At 33.7% G+C, this 20,028-nt stretch overlaps 2 protein-coding genes across 2 annotated transcripts; both read right to left on the reverse strand.

The window, feature by feature from the left end:
• Nucleotides 1–598: 598 nt before the first annotated feature.
• LOC119984676 lies at nt 599–7,080 on the reverse strand. Its single transcript, XM_038828744.1, has 5 exons — nt 6,401–7,080; nt 4,972–6,265; nt 2,300–2,379; nt 1,629–1,893; nt 599–1,529 (listed from the first exon to the last, which is right to left on the reverse strand). Exons 2-5 carry the CDS (start codon nt 5,699–5,701, stop codon nt 1,270–1,272), a joined length of 1,335 nt encoding a protein of 444 aa, XP_038684672.1. The 5' UTR covers nt 5,702–6,265; nt 6,401–7,080; the 3' UTR covers nt 599–1,269.
• A 3,230-nt stretch (nt 7,081–10,310) lies between these two features.
• Nucleotides 10,311–18,128, reverse strand: LOC119984760 (MADS-box transcription factor 23-like). Its single transcript, XM_038828860.1, has 9 exons — nt 18,017–18,128; nt 17,152–17,356; nt 11,765–11,843; nt 11,501–11,562; nt 11,311–11,410; nt 11,168–11,209; nt 11,009–11,092; nt 10,708–10,862; nt 10,311–10,597 (listed from the first exon to the last, which is right to left on the reverse strand). Exons 2-9 carry the CDS (start codon nt 17,331–17,333, stop codon nt 10,582–10,584), a joined length of 720 nt encoding a protein of 239 aa, XP_038684788.1. The 5' UTR covers nt 17,334–17,356; nt 18,017–18,128; the 3' UTR covers nt 10,311–10,581.
• Nucleotides 18,129–20,028: the final 1,900 nt, after the last annotated feature.

The raw sequence follows: 20,028 nt of genomic DNA on the forward strand, positions 1-20,028 counted from the left end.
GGAGACAAATATTTATCAGAAAATCATTTTGATATTGAGATAATAGGAAATATTGTTGGGAGAATATAACTCAACTTTTGTTTTACGGAAATGCACTATCTTGCCAAAAACAAGGTTTATATCTTTCCTGTTTGTTTCGTTTATTTGTTTTTTTTTTTTGAGGAAAATCAACTTTTTGAAGAAAAAAAAAAGAGCATAATTTTCTTGTTGGACAATAGTATTTGTTAGTTATGTTTTTTTTTTCTATTTATTTTTTGGAAAATAAAAAATAATCCCGAAAATACGTTTGATTGTATATTTTTATATTTTTAAAATACGAAAAAACATAAAATTACTTTTGAAAACAACTTAAAACAGAAAAAGAAAAAAATTCTCTACAAAATAGAAAATACGGGAAACAAAAAAGGTAAAACAAACCACATAGAACTTAATTTTCGATATACGTTTAATGAAAATATGTAGAAGAAAACTCTTTTAAACAAACATCCAAAAATTATAAAATTTTCTTTGTTTTCTTTTATGGAAATGAACTAATTCAGTACTACTCCTACAGGCTTTAACATGGTAAAACTCAAATTTTATATCATACATAGATACATACATAACTTGCTATTTTATTCTGGTCTCACCTACTGACTTACATGGCTGGCTATAATCAAAGGAATACAAGTGAAGTAAAGAATAAAATCGAATCAACTATACAATAGAGAATACATATCATTTGCACCAACACCCACCCCCGAGTAACTACTTAGAGTGGTAAGAATGATGTTTATCATCCTCGTTCTCAAACAAATTTTTCCATGTCGCTTTAACTTTACAAACCTAAACCAGTCAATCCACCATTGCGATTGCTAGAATGGGAAAAATGTAGAAATACAGGGAAAAGAAGATGAGACAGAAATGCTAATTGCATACTTGTGTGTGGATGGTGGAAGGAGGGGAAAAAGGGATTAAGTGCCCACAATGTTTGGGGCAACAAAGTTCATTCACAGCGAACTAAGAGGAATGGTGGAGACCGACAAAGTTTATGAGCCGGGAAACAAGCTTCAAAGACAGGCACAACAATGGCAGGTGGATAAAAATATTGGCAATGGTATACCTGCACGAAAGGAATCGAAAAGGAATGCGAGGAGAAGATTTATGTGGACATGACAAGAGGAAACACATCTATCAAGGAGAGGAAATACAGGGAGGGTCAAAGATACATTTCCTCAGATGGAAACAATGTAGGCGGTCAAAAGGGATATGTGCTGCATTGGCTCTCTCTCAAAGCCGAAGGTAACCCTCTCTTTGTGAAACAGGAAAAGTTCTCTTGAGGAATGATTTCCTATTGAGAGACCAGCTTCTTTTCAATGCCCTCCTCCTTCGCCAAGCAGATGCTCGGGTATAAATTGTTGGGAAGGTGAAACCCAGAAGCAAAAGGAGCAGCATTGCTGCACAGAGATACATTACATTGCGGAAACCATCTTTTAGCTCGGTGTTATCTTGCCCTGTCCATGGAACTCCTCCCACATTCATTCCGAACACTGTGCCAAGCACCCCAAAACAGAAAATCACATAAAAAAAATGCACAAAAATATATATTTCTACAACTCAATTAAAGTAAATTAAAAGTTACCACTTACCTCCAGTAATGATAGACAAAGGAAGAAATATTAGTGATAGGAATGAAAGATAATATAGTTTCTTGTTTATTTGCTCCGATTGCCAGCTGTCTAGACCAGCCTGAATTGCTGTGACACGATTTGCGATGAATCCTACACTCTCCTTTAGCCTCCTCAAAAGTCCAATTAACTCTTCTAGGGAGTTAATGTCTTCATTGGAAAACCAATGTTTCGAAGAACATTTTTCTTTAACTCTAGGAAATACTTGCTCTCCGTGTGCAATCACCTGTATCAGGATTGAAGGTTTGTGGCATGTCATCCAAAAGGCCAAAATTCAACATGGTTCACAAAGTCTTCCCAGTCACATTTCTTAACACGGCGCAGAGAATAAAAAACAAATAATGAAGAATACTTCTACAATCTTAATGGTGAAATTTTAACAGGCTTAACCTCCCACCCTACCTTCCAACTCATGGAGTGCACAGTAAAACAAAGAGCTGAAGATCCCAAAAACATAGAACATGTGAAAGGCCTTCTCGCATTGTTTCTCTTATATGCAAATGGTTTAATTTTCTCAAAATATAATAATGTCAAATCATCATTTATACACATGCTTAACTAAGCAACCAAGTTTACTCTTTACACTTCCTCCCTTCATACATTGGAAAACCAAATGACAAAATAGAAATCACCTGCAGGAGACGCTGCAAATTAAGATGCATCTTGGGGAATCTTCTTTCATCTAGCATTTGTTTCTTCAAAGCAAAACCACCTAAACCAGAAAAAACAATGTCATAGTTTTCTTCAAAAAACTGAGAACATACCAAGCAAATCCAAAAAGGAGAACGACACTAACTAGCAGAAAAACAAGATACACAAGAAAAGTGGGAAAGAAAACAACGAAGTTTCAGAAAGTACTAATGATTATCTCCAACTCTTTTCCTCTTCTAACAGAAAGATCTCATAGATAAGAAAATGATGGTCCTTACTGAGCTATCTTGAGGCAATAAACATAAATATTGATGTATTAACCATAAAATTAGCAGAATTGTGAAATATTTTGTACGAATTAACTTACAAGATAAACTTTTAGGCAACCTGTGAAGGTTTTTAGTATAAAATTTTTTTCTACATGAAGAAAAATGAAACTTACAATGCTGAAAATCAGCGGTTTAAATGCTGAAAATATCTTCCTTATGTTTGCCAGCACATATTCCTTAAGGACAGGACATTTGAGTACCACTATTGATGACAAATATACTTAAGCTCGAGCAGTCAAGTGAACAAGTTCAGCTGCAAAGGAGAAAGAATGGCTAGCTCTAGAGTTTGAACTTTGAAGGAGATCCTTGAATATAGTTCAGAGCTTCAGGAAATCATAAAAAAACAACCATTTCATGGACACCCCAAAACCTTATTCTTGGTTCACAAGATGCTTTGATAAACATTCCTAGATCAATCAACAGGTTTTCAAGTTCTTAGAACTGAGAACAAGGCAACACAGGAGTCTCATCAATTGTTTTCAGGTTACTTGGATTCTCCAGACATCCTGACAATTGTTACCAAATGTTTTAACCAGTAACAACATTCATCATATAAGAAAATGCAAAAAGGGCTCAACCATGAAGTTGATGGGGGAACCTCAAAGAAGTCTTTTAGCACACTCTTTTAAATGTAAAATCATGAATTTGGACTCATTTTAACTTATGAGATTTCACTTAATTAGTACTTTATATTTATTCTTTTTTTGTGTGTTTCTTTAATAATTTTAGTTTGGGGTTCTCTTGGTTGGCCATATAAACCAAATGTTGAAAACCACTGGAATAAAATTGGTGAATATTGAAATTAACTACATTCACTTACTAGCGAGAATTGGTAATTAGTCCAGTGGTGGACTATCCCGCCTGGGACCTCACTGAGTCACTGTCTTGGGTTCAATTCCCATGGGGAGGGGTTGGATTAGGGATTTATTGCCCCTTGTGCGGCTGATGTGCCCCAAAAAAAACCCACGTTCACTTACTGTAGTTGTCTCTCTCTTCTCCTTCTCTTAAATTTCTCCCCCTTCCCAAAATTTCTTCTCCTGTCTCAAGTTCTATTACTTAACCTCAGTCTCTCAGTTCATGTACAGCAGAAATGCTACTCAAAACCACAGGTTACAAATATTGCCTTCATTAATTAATCATAGGATACAGAAACCTGATTTTTCTGGAAAAACTAGACTTGTGTCATACACCATGTGTTTGCGATTCACCCATGAATTATGATTACCACTAATTTATTACATCCATAAAGCATTTAACCACAAAACCTAGAGAATTTTGGAAGAGTTGATAGGTAATGGCATTAGTCAAGAGGAGAGCTGCCCATGTAACTAAAATAATCAAAACATTATAATTTGAAAGATATCTAGTTTTAATTTGAGGGCAGACACTGAATCAGGGTTTTCCTCAGTAATATAAACTACAATTTTAGAGTGTCAGGGATTGGTATAAATTGAGGACCAATGAAAAGTGCCCCTGTAATAAAGAATTTCACAACTGATGTGCTCCTTATCATATGATATTGACAATTACAAGTAGAGGTTCGAAATACTGAGCAGTTTGCAACATCTATGCTGTTAACCGTTGTATATGAAGCCAGCAATTTAATTGGCAGAAATAATGGATAAAATCATTTGAACACTATCAAATGAGAAAAGGTTTTCAAAAGTGCCAACTATACTAAAAGGGATTCCACACAAGCAGTTGATGTGATGCTGCACGCTCGTCTTTTTACTTGTGACAAGCATATCATATAGGTGAACAACTCCCGTGCACAAGATTCCCGTCGTGGGAGGGAACAGGGACATGCAAATCTTACCCCCACATAATATATTAATATGTGACAGGCTCTTTCTAGGAATGCTCTTTCTAGGAATTGAACTGAACATGTGACCTCTAGTTTGGCATGATGTACTTGAGGTAGGCATATATGAAGCAGAAAAGTACATCATTATCGTTGGGTTATTTCTTTTCAAGTCTACCTTCTAATTGGCATAATAGACTATTTGGGTTTAAGAGTAAAATTCCTCAAATCAACTCACGGAGGTAGTTTAAGGTAAGGATTCCGTAAAGACACAAAAAGTTCTAAGTTAAACAAGCAGTAAAAAGGCATTCTAAGACAATATTTCCAGGAGAATCAGTATGGCTACCATCTTTGAATTTCCAAAAATACAAAGCAAAGTTTACTGAAAATAATCATGAATATCCAGTAGTTACCTTAATATCTCTCTATGCCATCAAAGGTAATTAAAAATTTGCTAATGGAGCACAATCATTGACTATGCAAGGCTACAGAGGAAAATAACTTGCATTAAATGGAAATTTACCTTTGTCCAAGTCAAGCTCCAAAGAGTCCAATTCTATCTCAAGCTTGGTAACAACATCTTGCAGGTGATCCACGTGTGTGTCTATAATGTGAACAACAAGATTTGAAATAGATTTTGGGACTGGATTATCGGCTTCTTCAGAGTGGTTCATTGTCAGTAGGAACTCAAGTTCATGCTCCCTTATCACAAACCCACTTCCTTCTTTCTGCTCACCTCTACCATACGGCCTCGCCACACTAGGAATATCAGTTAAAATAGTAGATTGAGCTAAAGATGAGAAACCTAATCTCGGAACACGACCCAAAGACACAGTAATCACTGAATTCTCAGTAACTCTAGCAGCTAATTTAAATGTAAATTTACTTGTCGGAGAACCTGGTGAATTAACTCTAAATACAAGTGCGCCATCAACATATGAGCAAAAAGGTCCATTGCTCACAAGAGAGAGAATGTCCTGGAGTCTCAGAGGTGGGCAAAGAACATCAATGAGATATTCTGCAAATTGTGAGAGTTTCTGATTAGTTCTTGGAAGTTCTGCATGATACCAACAAAACCCAATGCCTGCACCTTCAGCAAGATCCCAATCTTTATTATAGTATTTCCCATGCCCATCAAAAATATAAGCTTCCTGTCTCACCATACCCGGAAAGAGAGGTGTGTGCGCGGCGGTTTCTCGGCCCAATTCCTCATCTTCTCCATCAATCATATGGTCTACCTGAGCCAGGTTCATGATTCTATGCAATATGCTTGCCAAACGAAAATATAAACAATGAATAATTCAATCAAAAGGCCCCAATGTCCAATCTTTAGAACCTTCAGACAATTAAACCATGCTCCAAGCAGGTTGCGGAATACTACTGTGAAAACTCTATTCGCCCCAGTTCAATATTAGTAATGCAAAAGATATTAAATTGGACCTAAATGTCTCTCAAACAATGCACAATTCTGGATCAGTACAAATCAGAATTATTTTCCAAACTTGCTAGAAAGCACACAGTTATTCCAAATTGACCATCTACCAATCGCTGAAGAAATCATCCAAATTTCAACTATCAAAAGCTGGCTCAATCCCTCAATAAAAATATACTCCAAAATTAAACTATGCCTCGAGTAGTATTGCCGAAGATTTCCATGAAACCCTATCCACCGCAGTTCAATATTAGTAATGCAAAGATGTTAACTTGGACTGAAATGCATCTCAGACAACACAACATTTTGGATCCACATCCAAATTAAATTATTTCCCAAATTTGCTAGAAGGCAAAGGAATTCCAAACTGACCATCCATCAATCCCTGAAGAAATCATACAAATTTCAACTATCAAAATCTAGTTCAATCCTAATAAATCTCATCAAATATACTCCAAAATGAAAGACATTAACACATAAATAGCCAAAGCGAGAAGATATACCCCACAGAATACCTCACCTCATCGAAAGTCTTCAAATTTGCAAGTCCTTCCCTGGACAAGATGACCCAGATCAGAATTGGCAAAACAAATGGAAAATCCGCCAACAAGTAACCATTTACAGAAGACCCAGTAGTCCTTCCAAAGCTTGCTTGAACGAGACCGTATCCAATCATCCAAATAAAAGTCGAACAATTTACATTATTCAATGTAAGAAAATTTTGAATTACAACATGTCGGAGAAAACAATGACTTTGAAGAACGAACCCGTGTGCAGTTTCGGAGAAACTTCTCATCTAAAGAAGGCAATGTCTCTACTGAACAAAAAAAATTCAATAATATATCATATAATAAATTAATAATAATCCATTGCCGCAGTACCACTACCCATCACGTTGTTGTCACGTCGAACAACTCAAATTTCTCTCTCTGTAAAACAACAGTTGGTGATTTCAAATCCGCCGCAGAAAACGCAAAATGATTCCTTTTTGTTTGGGATGGTTTGATGATGAAAGGACACCGAGCAATGTCAAGAACAGGGGAGATGGGCTTCTTTAGATGGTAGCGCTTAAATCACGTGTTAGCTCCAAAAGAGAGAATATTGGGTTGGATTTGGAGGTTGAGAGTTAAATCTGGTCCCTTAAGCGAATAATATGTTTTAGATTTTTACAAATATCATCCACAAAAGATTGCTGCTGGTGGCGGTGGATAACCTTTAGGCCTTTTATCAATATCATGATCATCTTTAGAGGTGGATATAGAATTTTAATTTGATATAGAATTTTGAAAAAAGTTATTAATTATTGTTACTTACATCTTATTTAGTTTCCTTATCAAAGTAAATTACTTGTATCATCATCTTCAGAGGTGTTGGGAGTTAAGTAGGATTATTCTTTTTTTTTTTTGGATAAGTTCCAAAATATCTCATTCACTTTGCGAAATGGATTGTTTGACCTTTTTTTTTTTCAAGATCATTCAAGCTTTCGTACTTTGAAGAATGACTATATTTTTCCTAAGTGGCTTTTTTTTGAAGAAATTAAATAATGAGGTGTTAAATGACATGACCAACTTAACATAAATGACATACAAACCCTACATTTTGAAGAAAAGCAAGCATACTCCATTTGATAGAAGCTCGCCGCGACCACAAAGCTGCACCATTTGAGAGATGCTCGTCACGGTTGAGGATTGCTATGTCTGGGTTCGATTTCAATCCTTTGTCTAGATTAAGGTACATATTTGGTTGTAGAGTTTAGGTTATAATTTTGGGGTCCTAAATCTGAAATAAAATTAGGGTTTCTTACTTGGGGTTACGACATTGCGGGTTATTAGGGGTTTCAATCTCATCCACTAATGGTTTGATCTTCTGTAGTGTTTCAAAATAACTCCAAAGAAGACTACAGCAAAGCTAGCATAGGAGGAGGTGAGTTTTATAGTTTTTATACTTGGCCATTTTTGGGTTGCCCTTGTTTTGTTTTTTCCACATTTACATAATTTTGTTATTTTAGTATTCCTCTAGTAGCTTAGATAGTGGGTATAGCATTGAACCTGAAGATAACTTTTATGAAGACGATGAGGAAGTGATAGTTGAGAAGAAAGTTAGAAATTACAGGAGGGGATGGAGGGACATGTCTCTACTGCAGGAGAGTGACAAATATGAAGAAGAATGACTCTCACGTAGGACCATTTGTTGGGCAAAGCTAATGTTTTTGGGTAGTGTTTATTGTGCTCTATGGGTTAAAATCAATTTATGTTGGATTTGCTGGACCATGTTATGTATTTGTTGATTCTGGACCTTTTTGAGTCATTTTATTGTTGATGTTGATGTTTATGTTCTGGATACAAGTAATTGTGGATGAATATTATTTGTTCGTTCATATTGTAAATTTGGTTTTCCATTAGTTCCTTTTGAATTGTAGGTCATTTGAGGGGCTAATTTTACCCATTTATTGAAAGTACAAGTGTTTAAATAATCCATTACTTAAAGTACATGGGCTTGATTGACCCAAAAATAAGAAGTTTCAAATGATTCCAAAAAAATGTAAGAAAGGTATTTTCAATGGCATGACAAAATTTGGACACATGTTGTCATCTCATTGGCCAAAGACACATGCCCTCCTAGTCATCAAATAGGAATTTATCTGAAAAATCTAGGTCACTTATCTAACTGTCACTTCAGCTTATAACGAAAATTACCATGGGGTGCCACTTTAGCCCTTCCTTCAAAGTACAAATGCTCGAATGATTCGAAAAAAGTAAATGGACTCAATTGATCTGTTTTGCAAAGTAGAGGGGTTATTTTGAGAGTTATCATTTTTTCCTTGAACTATGATTTGAACCCATTTGATGCAATTTTGAAAATCCCACCCTATTATTCACATTAAAGATATTATCCACTTTAGATTTATCGATTCTCGTGGATATATCTGAGCCTGTATGGTTTTGTTATTCCTTAGGTTAAGGAAAAGACCTCTTTGATGGATAGGAATATGTTTCTTATAAACCCAAATCACTTGAGATATCCAAGTAATGTGGGTTATCCACTTGGCACTGGACTAATAGCTAGCCAATTCTATATAGAGGAATCTTACTGAAGGGGACAAAGAGACCATTATGCAAGGCCTAAATGAGCTTGCATTAGACATTGCTAATACTGATGGCTCATTTGGATATATTCAATTATGATCAAAAGATTTAATTAGTTTTTCTTGGATTCTTTTCATGGGTTTGCTTTTGTTTTGTCCTTTATATATAATTTATATGATTAGTAAATAGTATGCCGATTTTGAATTGGATCAATGCTACTATGAATTTAGCCCATTTTTTCATTATTGGATTCAAATAATCAAACCTTTTGAACAGATTTTGTTTTTGTAAGTTAATTACAAAACTCATGCCAACTTTGTGTTCCATTTATATGTATCCATGTCATTTCATTATCTGTCTTGACCTACAAAAACCTACAGATTTTGTAGGATTGTACATTATGTTAAGTATCCCACACGATACAACTAATAGAATTCAATTGAAAGCACCAACGAATAAAATAAAAGATAGATTTGATTGTTAGAATTAACAAAATTGAACCATATTACAATCTATAATGTAAAAAGCAGATAACGAATTTACACTAGCTAGTCCAAATTGATTGGAGCAAAAAAAAAAAAATCCCAAATAGCTCTATAAATCTAGTATAGAATATTCATAATGATTTTATCCTAATTCAAGCAAATCAAAACAAATATTGCCGTGAGAGCCAATTACAATTAGGATAAAGTCTAGGCAAAACCTCCAAAATAGCATTCTAATTTTTCAGTATATAATAAAAGAGCTACATAAGCGAACCACGAATAACTCATATGACACTCATGTATGTGGTATTTCATAAAGGTTTCGAGTTCGAGTTTCTTCATCCCCTTCCTATACTTAAAACAAAAGATCTACATAAACTTAATATTTAAAGACATCATCCTAAACTAAATTAGAACACAAGTTCTAGTTAAGTGACTTAAATAAGAATTATTAAACAAACTCTAATTAGTTGACTAAACCTAAATAAGGTTTCCCAAGTAACTTTCTCACTCCTCCAATTATAATCAATATATGAGTGAGGAAATTCTATTATATTATCATTATGGAATCTTGCCGTAGCTTGTGGTTTTCTTTAAATATTCTTTTGCATTTGGTAGTTTTGTTTCTAACTAGTAACCATTATTCAAAGCCTGCATGCTTGGGCTTGATGTCGCATTCTTAAGGCATTTTTAATCAAGCTACTCAAAATTTCAGATATTGTTTTAAATGCTTTTCTTTCATCTTTCTCTTTTCCTTCTTTTTTTTTGGGCGAAAAAGGAGTTGTTGTTGCTGCTCTTCATAGAGTTGAAGATCTTATGTTACTTGCTAGAACTTGAAAATAAGTTCATAATTAATATGAATTTTCATTAAACAAATATAAATACCACAATCCCTACAAATAGTTCCAATTACATTGATCATGACAAATTTTTAAGTATTTGTTTCATTTTGAATAAAAAGCTTTACCTTTATTGCATAAATTTACAGAGAAAGCTTAGAGCTTGTTTTATAATATCATATATTCTATGTAATAGCTGAAATAAGAGTTGTTCTGTAGAAACTTGGTTTGTTTCCGACTGTGTGGCAAGTTGCTGTGGTCACTGTTGACATCCATCCTGCCTTGCGTCTGCTATTGAAGTTGTAATCTGTTTGCAAATTTTGAAAAGATTCCCAGGTTGATATCAAAGTGAATTAGCTTTGTGCTTGTAGCTAGCTTTTCAACAATAATTAATGATAATGAGAAAACAAAATTTACCCTAAGTTTATTGATTTTGCTGATGATGTATCATTGTTGTGAGGTTGTGGGGGGCTTAGTTGGAGATCGATGGGTGTAGTACGAAGATCATAGCTAAAGATGAGTGCTGGTCGTGAACTTCTTGTCTCTTCATTCACATCCCTTGCCCCATTAACCTGCATGAGACCCATCATAACTTCTGTAATTAAACAACAAAATCCTCCACAAGCTATATATGTTGTGGGAATTAGTTGAGTTATTGCCTAGACCTTTGTTTTCTTGACAAAGGGTGCTAGCTAGGGGAGGTTAATGGGAATTTTACCTTCTTTTGCAGTTCCTTGTTTTCATGACGGATGAGGTCTACCTGCTTGAGAAGTTCATGATTCTCTTGATGAATGAGAATTCCCTGCAATGAAGGTCAGTTATATGCAATTTTTCAGAAAATGACTTCATGAGAAACTTGAAGTGAAATCTAAAATACCTTCTGGGTTAGTTGTTTAATTTCATCGGCTAAAATTTGGTCCTGGACAGAAGAATAAATGCATTAACAATGATATAACAGTAATATGATGGAGGTATTAATCTTGATCAGTATGTAGGGTACAAGTTACAGTGGTGGTTAACCTTTTTCATGCGGATACCCTTCAAACTCATTTCGAGTTGGTTTTCCAAGTTCTGCAGATCTTTAACACTCAACCCAGAAAGTTCTTCTCCCATCAGTTGCCTGCATGAATCAAAGTGGCAACAATGTTTGGCATGAACAGCTAATGGCATGGTTCAAAACTATATATAATTCCTTGAATGGGGGGGTTACCTATGGCATTCTTGCAAGTGTCGTAGTTGTTGCCTCAAGGTTGCTACCTCCCTTTTCCAAAACTAGCAAGAACAACATGTATAAACATAATGAGAAGCCATTAAAATGTTGAAAATATTAAAATGTGTTTTCTTCAATGTATCTTGAACCAGAGAAAATCATACATTTTGAAATCGTAAGGTAAATATTCCTCATTTGGATATCAGCAGAAACCAGCACTCTTAGTAAATTAAAAGCTTCAGAAAGACAAAATATATGGTTTACCTTAATTTCTGAGGAAGGATTCAATAGCTGCTGGTTCTGCTCTTTCATCTTGTTGAACCGTTCAATAACAGATTTCGTGCTGAATGAAAGTAGAGGTGAGGACTCTATATACAATCTCTTCACTCAAACTTTTAACATATATAGCAAAAACAATGTTGTAAATTCGTAGAAATAGATTTAGTGTACTGCTGCAACACAAATGGCAGTACTTTGTGTGTGTGTGGGGAAATGGGGCAAAAGAGAGAGTGTCGGTTTCTCATAGTTCACAATGTCATATATAAAGCCCTCGTTAGACGTCATTGGACCAAAATAAGATTTGAGCTCAACCAGAGTCTTCGACAACAAATAAGCTCAGATTGAGACGGCGAAGTTGACTGAGACGGAAAAGTTGACTGTGTAACTCCTCATAAATGCTGGGATATCATAAGTTCAACTCCCACTTCCCAAAATTTCGACGATATTTCCTTGCCCCGCAATTTCGACTATATTTCCTTGCATGGGTCAAAATACCCACGATATGCTTCGTCTTTTTAACTAAAAAAATGTCTTCGGGTGTACCTCTAATCTCAATATATTATCATAACAAAAAGAATCTCAATCTGCAAAATCTTCTTCTTCCTGGTAATGATGTCAATGAATCGGGAGTTGAATTAGTTATTAAATATGTGGATGGTTTGAGACTCATGCATGCCATAGACTTTTGTCATGAAAAATAGAGTAATGGAGCCTCATCAAAAACCTTATAAACCATCGGTTTATATACCAACCTTAACTATCTATTGTTCCTCTCTCTAACGAAACCCAAAATCAACCGGCTAACTGCGGGTGTGTTTGGCAAGCATTTTTTGGTAGCATTTAGGCTATCTGCTTGCCAAACAACCATTTAGGTGGTAGTATTTCAGGGACAATTTTATAATCTTCTTGAAATTGTGGTCAATTGGACCATTTTAGCACAATTCGACTTTTCTTTCCCATAATAACCTTACCTTTTTGTTGCCATGACCATATTACCCACTCAAATGTAGGGCTCCACTATTTAATATATGTAAAATAATATGCATGTATTTAATTATATATAAATGTAAATACTTATATTTATATGTACAAAATATATGAAACTGATAATTATAATTATTTATATTGGTTTAAATTATTTATTAATTTAGTAAATTATTTATTATTTACTTCAATATTTATTTACATATCTTACAACTTAAATACATAATACCCCTGTAAGTAATTTGTCACTACAATTTCAACAGCTTTATGCTACCATCATAATTATAACCAAACACTACCAACTTTTCAGAAACCATATAATCTACTACAATATATGCTACCATATATGTTACTCCCAAAATTGTTTACCAAACGAACTCTGCATATAGTTCTCCTTTAACTATTGTTCCAGTTGCATGGACTCCACTCACCTAGTTATAACTCCCAACACACTCCATCGATACACTTCTCGGTCAGATCTCCCCAACACATACAAGCTAGCTACCAATCAAACTAATTCTCGTAGTCCATGGATCAACGCATAATAAACCTGTGACATGTTGCCAGATCGAAGATCGATCCAACATGGATTCCAATAAAAAACATCCTAAGTCAATTATCATTTTAGAAGCTAACTCGTTGATTCCTAAGAATACCAAGAAAACATATATCTACTAACTTTCAGTCTATCAAGAATTGAACAAAATAGGAAAAAGATAAAGCTCTTCGATTTTTATTTTCATCGTCAAAGCTACTCACACAACCTTGATAACCCTAATTAAATCATTACTTTCCTAATAAAAAAAATACTTGACCCCTAAAATTTATAATAAGAAAATAACAACAATAAAAACTAAAATTACTTTACATTGATCAAATCTTCCTTGTTGTCGATCTCAATCTAAATAGGACAAAATTCACTCTCGCATAGTCGCATTAGTGATCTTCATCCGCATCATTTTTGATGTTTCCGAGATTGAAAGAATAGAGCAAACCCCAAAATAGTAAAACCAAATAATTGTTTATCCCTTAAGTTTTTTTTTTAAGTTTTGATGAATTCAATAAGTGTATGTTAGCCACCTACATAGACTCCCCCCTCATATCTCTCCAAAGACACATATTTAGCTTATTCACCTTCTACAGTTATCTACAAATTGGATACATCAATCGACCTATATGTACCTATATGTAATTCTCCCACAATGCCCTAAATACAGATGTCTCATGTGCTACAACGTTGTATAAGCCCTAAACTAGAACATGTTTTGGAACGAACTTGCCATCTATGGCTGAGAATTTTTGCTAGCTAATTAGTTATCTACAATATGTTTATTTATAATTCATATATCTACAATATCTTTACTAGCTAATTAGCTATTCACACAACCTTGATAACCCTAAGAGTGTGTTTGGATTGAAGGATTTGGAGGGAATGGAAGAGAAGAGAAAGAGAGTTTCCTTCCAATTATCTTGTTTGGATAATTTAGAAGAAATTTAGCGGAGGGATTTGGAAGGATTTGAAAGAAATTGGAGGGAAGATTTTATTAAATTTTTGTCAAAATTCTTTCTCCCCAAAATGAAGTCATTTGGAGGGAAGGGGTGACTTATTAAGTTGTTTATATGTTAAAAGTCTATTTTACCCTTGTACATAACACTCTTAATATAAGAAAGAAGGATAAATTAGTAAATTAAACTAGTTTTCTTTCCTTCCTTTTTTTTTATCTATCCAAACCAATGTTTTAAAAATCAGATTTCGAATCGTGCAGGTAGACCACTTATAAACGGTTTAACCGGTCGGCCGGTTTGATTTAATTAATTTAAATTTTGATAATTCATAATAAATTATTAGAAAAATACTAGAAAAGTTAGAAAAAATACTATAAATTAAATCCATTTAAATAAAGTAAAAAAACACAATAATAACACTCTCAATCCAAATTAAACACAATATTACCAAATTCAATATCAAATTATCAAACATTCTTATAAGAAAGTCCAACAAAATCATATAAATTATAAAAGTCCAACATAACCATTTATATCTCAATTGGCTTCAACTTTTACTCTTAGTTTTTTTTTTAACGTATTTGTTTACATATTTTGTTATTTTTTATATCAAAAAAGTTCTTAATTTTGAATTTTTTTAAACCGGACAACTGGTATTTATACCGGAAAGCCGGTTGAACCGGTATTTGATCAAACCGATATTTTATTAAATAGTACCGGTGACCCCTCCGGTTTTCGGTTCAACCGATATTTTAAAACACTGATCCAAACATGTGAGAGAGAAAATTATTATTAATTCCCTTCTCTCTCCTCCCCTCCCCTCCTCTTCCTTCTCTTCCCTTCCCGCCAAATCCCTCAATCCAAACACACTAGTGTTTGGATTGAGGGATTTGGCGGGAAGGGAAGAGAAGAGAAAGGAAAGGAAGAGAAGGGAAGAGAATGGAAGGGAGAATACATTTCTCTTTCTCATGTTTGGATAGATAAAAAAGAAAAGAAAGAAAATTTGTTTAATTTATTAATTTATCCTTACTTTTTTCATGTTTAAGTATTATAAATAAGGGTAAAATAGGTTTTTAACTTATCAATAAGTTAATTAGTCATCCATTCCCTCCAAATGACTCCATTTTGGAGAGGAAGAATTTTGACAAAAATTTAATGAAATCTTCCTCCCAAATCCTCTCAAATCCCTTCCTTTAATTTTTTATAAATTATCCAAACAAGGGAATTTGAAGGAAACTCCATTTCCAATCTCTTCCCTTCCCCCAAATCCCTCAATCCAAGCACATTCTTAAATCATTATTTTTTCCTAAAATTTATAATAAGAAAATAACAATAATAAAAACTAAAATTACTTTACATTGATCAAATCCTCCTTGTTGTCGATCTTAATCGAAATAGGACAAAATTCACCCTCGCATTAGTGATCTTCATCCGCATCATTTTAGATGTTTCCGAGATCGAAAGAATAGAGCAAACCCCAAAATAGCATAACCAAATAACTGTTTATCCCTTAAGGTTTTTTTTTTTTTTAAGTTTCAATGAATTCAATAAGTGTATGTTAGCCAGCTACATATACTCCCCCTCATATCTCTCCAAAGACACATATTTAGCTTATTCACCTTCTACAATAATCTACAAATTGGATACATCGACCTATATGTACCTATATGTAATTCTCCCACAACGCCCTAAATACAGATGTCTCATATGCTAGAATGTTGTATAAGCCCTAAACTAGAACATGTTTTGGAACTTACTTACCATCTATGGCTGAGAATCTTTACTAAATATTAGTTATCTACAATATGGTTATTTATAATTTATATATTTCAATAAAATTTTATTGGTTTTCTTATTAGAGAGTGCTCATACAACAAAAGAAGGGGAAAAAAAAGAGAAAAGACAACCACACTTCGAAATGAGAAGAACTGAGAAAGCATAACACAAGCCAACAATAGAATTACAAATAATATAGTAACAAAGGAGGAGAGATACAACTAATAAAGTTAAACAATTCTCATGCATAAGACTCCACTGTCTACACATAATATGTGGGCAGGATCTGAGACATGTAAGATGTAGGCATAACTTACCCCCACATAATATATGATAGGGATAGAGGACTAGTAGGATGTACCGTGTACACATATCTTACCCCTATACAAGAGGGAAAACTAAGCTAAAATGTCCTCCTCTTGTAATCAAAATAGAGAGAGTCCATTAATCTTGCACTTTAAATGCATCTCATCAACACAATACAAAAAAAATTCTTGAATCACATACATGACCAAACAAAGATGATAAAAATCCCAGTAATAACTATTCCAAAAGCATCTCAGCTGTGTGTGGCATGCATTCATTGGATATAGTTTTCAATGGGCCTCTTGCAATGATGTCACTACACCCCAATGAATGCATGTCACACACTTTCATGGGATGGTTATTACTGGGATCCGTAGCATTGTTGTGACCGAATGTTAATTTGTTTTGTTTTATTTCATTTTGTACGGAAATTCCAAAGAAACAAGAAGGTAATGAGAATTAATGTACAACTAGCCTGTATATTTGTGTGTGTCTACAGCTATTATGATTATATATATATACCATGCATGCAAATTAAGGAGTGAATACACGACAAAATCTTCACCTAAATAAAAAGCCAGACACTTGAAGGATTAATTATAATTATACGTTAACTACAACATTAATGCATATACTGATCTATATATACACAATTAATAATTAACAAGCTGAGTGAAGGAAACAAGAAACACATATAACTTACGCATTTACAATCTCTACATGTAGAACAAATTAAATTACAAAGCTAATTTTAAGAAATAAAATATTAACAAGAGAGAGAGAGAAGAGTGACTGATCACCTAGTGCTTGCATATTCATAGAGCTTGCCAGTGCTGGAGAAGATGATGACTCCAACTTCTGCATCGCAAAGAATCGATAGCTCCCTGGCCTTCTTCAGCAACCCATTTCTTCTCTTGGAAAAGGTCACTTGCCTGCTCATCGAATTATCGATCCTCCTAATCACAATCTTCCCTCTCCCCATCTTAGTTTTGCAGCTCACCTTCTCTATAACCAAGATCAGCAAATCAACTCATGATCAATAATTGGAAACCATAATTTAATTATAGACATTAACTCAAGTAATAATATGTATAAATCCTTTAAAAAAAAGCATTTATCTATCTAGCCATGAGGTAAATCGACCACTACACCTCCAATAAGAAAAAAATAAATTATGCATCATTCTCATTTCAATGGCAGTTCAAATAGATCATATACTAAAAATTTCATTTCTCTAAAAATATAGAAGAAAAGGGGGGGTTGCACACCAATATCCGCCATAAAACGGCTATGCCATAACAGATGCGAAGTTATACGAATCATCTCCAACATATTTACTCTGATATACCTAACTCTTTTTGGCATTTGAATACTTCCCAGCCATCATCAAAAGATTTTTTAAGAAAATGAAAAGCCGAATCCAATGCACAAGTCTCACACAGTGATGAATAGAAAAAAAAATCAAATCGGAGAAGAATCATAAAAAATTAGTCGAGAAATGAAAGAGAAAAAAAAAAAAAAAAAGGAAGAAGAAGAATTTGAGCTAAAGAGATCGAAACTAGCAAAGTATATTTCTTTATAAAAGAAGCAAACTTAAATATTAGGGAATATTTAAGAGTAATTTCTTTTTTTATAAGAAAAGGAAATCAAAACTAGAGAGCTTACTTGATTTTTTGAAGCTTAGAAGCAGCTTTTTGAGAGAGAAGCTATGTGAGTGCTTTATATGGAAATCTTAAAAGAGAGTGGTTTCTTTGAAGATCAGCAAAACCTCTCTTTTAAGAACACATAAGTGTGGCTGTGTCTGTGTGTGAAACAACTAATGGTTTTTAGTTTCCCTAATTTTGTCTTAAGCTACACGGTCTCGAGTATGTAAATATATGTCTACTCGCTGTGAGAGGGTTGACAGCTGTGATGGCGAATCAAACTAAGCGGCTCTCCTCTACTGCTGGAGAATCAGAGGAGCAGTTAAAGTCACAGTGACAGATTTTGACAAAAAAGTGTTAAGCGCAGAAAGCGAGTGTGGAGAGATTAAACGCGCGAGAATGGGTGAAATGAATATCCTAGGAGGTTTTGATTCGTCAGGCAATAGTGGAAGTCATGAACTGACTGTCGTATAGATCACCAACACGTGCAGTCACCGAAACCAATGGCACTGATCAATTTTTCCCTACAAAAATAAAATAAAATAAAAAATAAAGATATTTCTACAAAAATAAAATAAAATAAAAAATGAAGATATTTATAAAAAAACGAAAGGAGACAGCTGTGTCCGCTGCTTGGGGTGGCTTTAATTAATTTCTCTTCGGCTGACATTTTTGTATTTATTTATTTAAAAAATTAAAAAAAAGTTGATTGAATTATTTATGATTATTAGGGTGTGTGCATTAAGACGATTTTATTTATAATGAGAAAACAAAAAGCCGTTCGCAAAATTAGCTGTGCTTCCAGCTAGTTGATCGATTGGATAAAGATGTTCTAAACTACAATTATTGGCTTATTTTATGTCTTACCCATGTATTTTTTTTTTGTTCAAATAGGGATGTCAATGAGGCGGGATGATATTTATGTACATAGCTAAATAAATAAACATGAAGCCACTCTTGTATCTATTATTTTCTTTTTATTTATTTAGTTTATGACAACATTAAGGCGATGAGATAAAGAAAGATTTTCTAACTTATTATAGAGTGTAATAAGGGAATGTGCTGCTATCGACTAACTGAAACTTTTGTTTTGTACGATATTAATGTATGGACAATATATAGCTAACATTATATTATAGAAACATGGCCAGCACAATCAAGCTTAGCTTGATCGATCATATAATTAATTAATTAGTGGAATTTACAAAGTTGAAAATTATGCTAATTACTGTTAGGATATATGCTTAAACCACCTGAGTCATTTATTGGAATGGTAAAGATAATGTGTATCTTCTTGGTGATTAGGGTTCGAATCTCCCTCTTCGTTTATAAAAAAAAAACCATATATAGTACAACCTAAGGTTCCATTTCAAAAAAAAAATATAAATAAATAAAATTGAAAAGTAAAAAACCCACTTGTATTTATTAACATGTCAAGACAATATAGTACAGTTTTTTTTTTAATAATCTATATTGATTTTTTTAACTATGCCGAATGTGGATTTAACAAAGTGCTGTAGTAATTAATCATTTTTAAGAGAAAACGTGCAAGCATTTATTCTTATTAATTATTTGAGTTTTGTCATAGATATTGTTTTTTACATTGTATCTTAAAAGGTAGTTAGAGATATTGACAATACATCATACTGCTCCATAGAGTTAATTAAAAATAAAGTTGTGAGCTAGACATGAACTGCACATTGTAAGCATCACCAATTAGTGTCCATGATTTCAATTTTTATTTTTATTTTGAAGAGACAAATGACTGAAATTTGCAAAGGGTATATTCTAAGGTTTTTTTTTTTGGAACTGCACATTGTAAGCATCATCAAGTAGTGGTTGATTCACACCACGTCATCACTCTGACGTGGTGCGCATGTTCCATTAAATAATCGACATGTGGCAACTTTAATTTCAGTGAACAAAATGAGATTACTTCTTCTCTATTTAGGGCAGTGCAACTTTGAGAGTTGCACTGTCTTTTACTTTCCCGATAAACAATAGTAAATGAAACCAGAAATGAATAGAACGCAC

The sequence above is a fragment of the Tripterygium wilfordii genome, chromosome 18 (assembly GCF_013401445.1).
Source record: "Tripterygium wilfordii isolate XIE 37 chromosome 18, ASM1340144v1, whole genome shotgun sequence".
NCBI lineage: Eukaryota > Viridiplantae > Streptophyta > Magnoliopsida > Celastrales > Celastraceae > Tripterygium > Tripterygium wilfordii.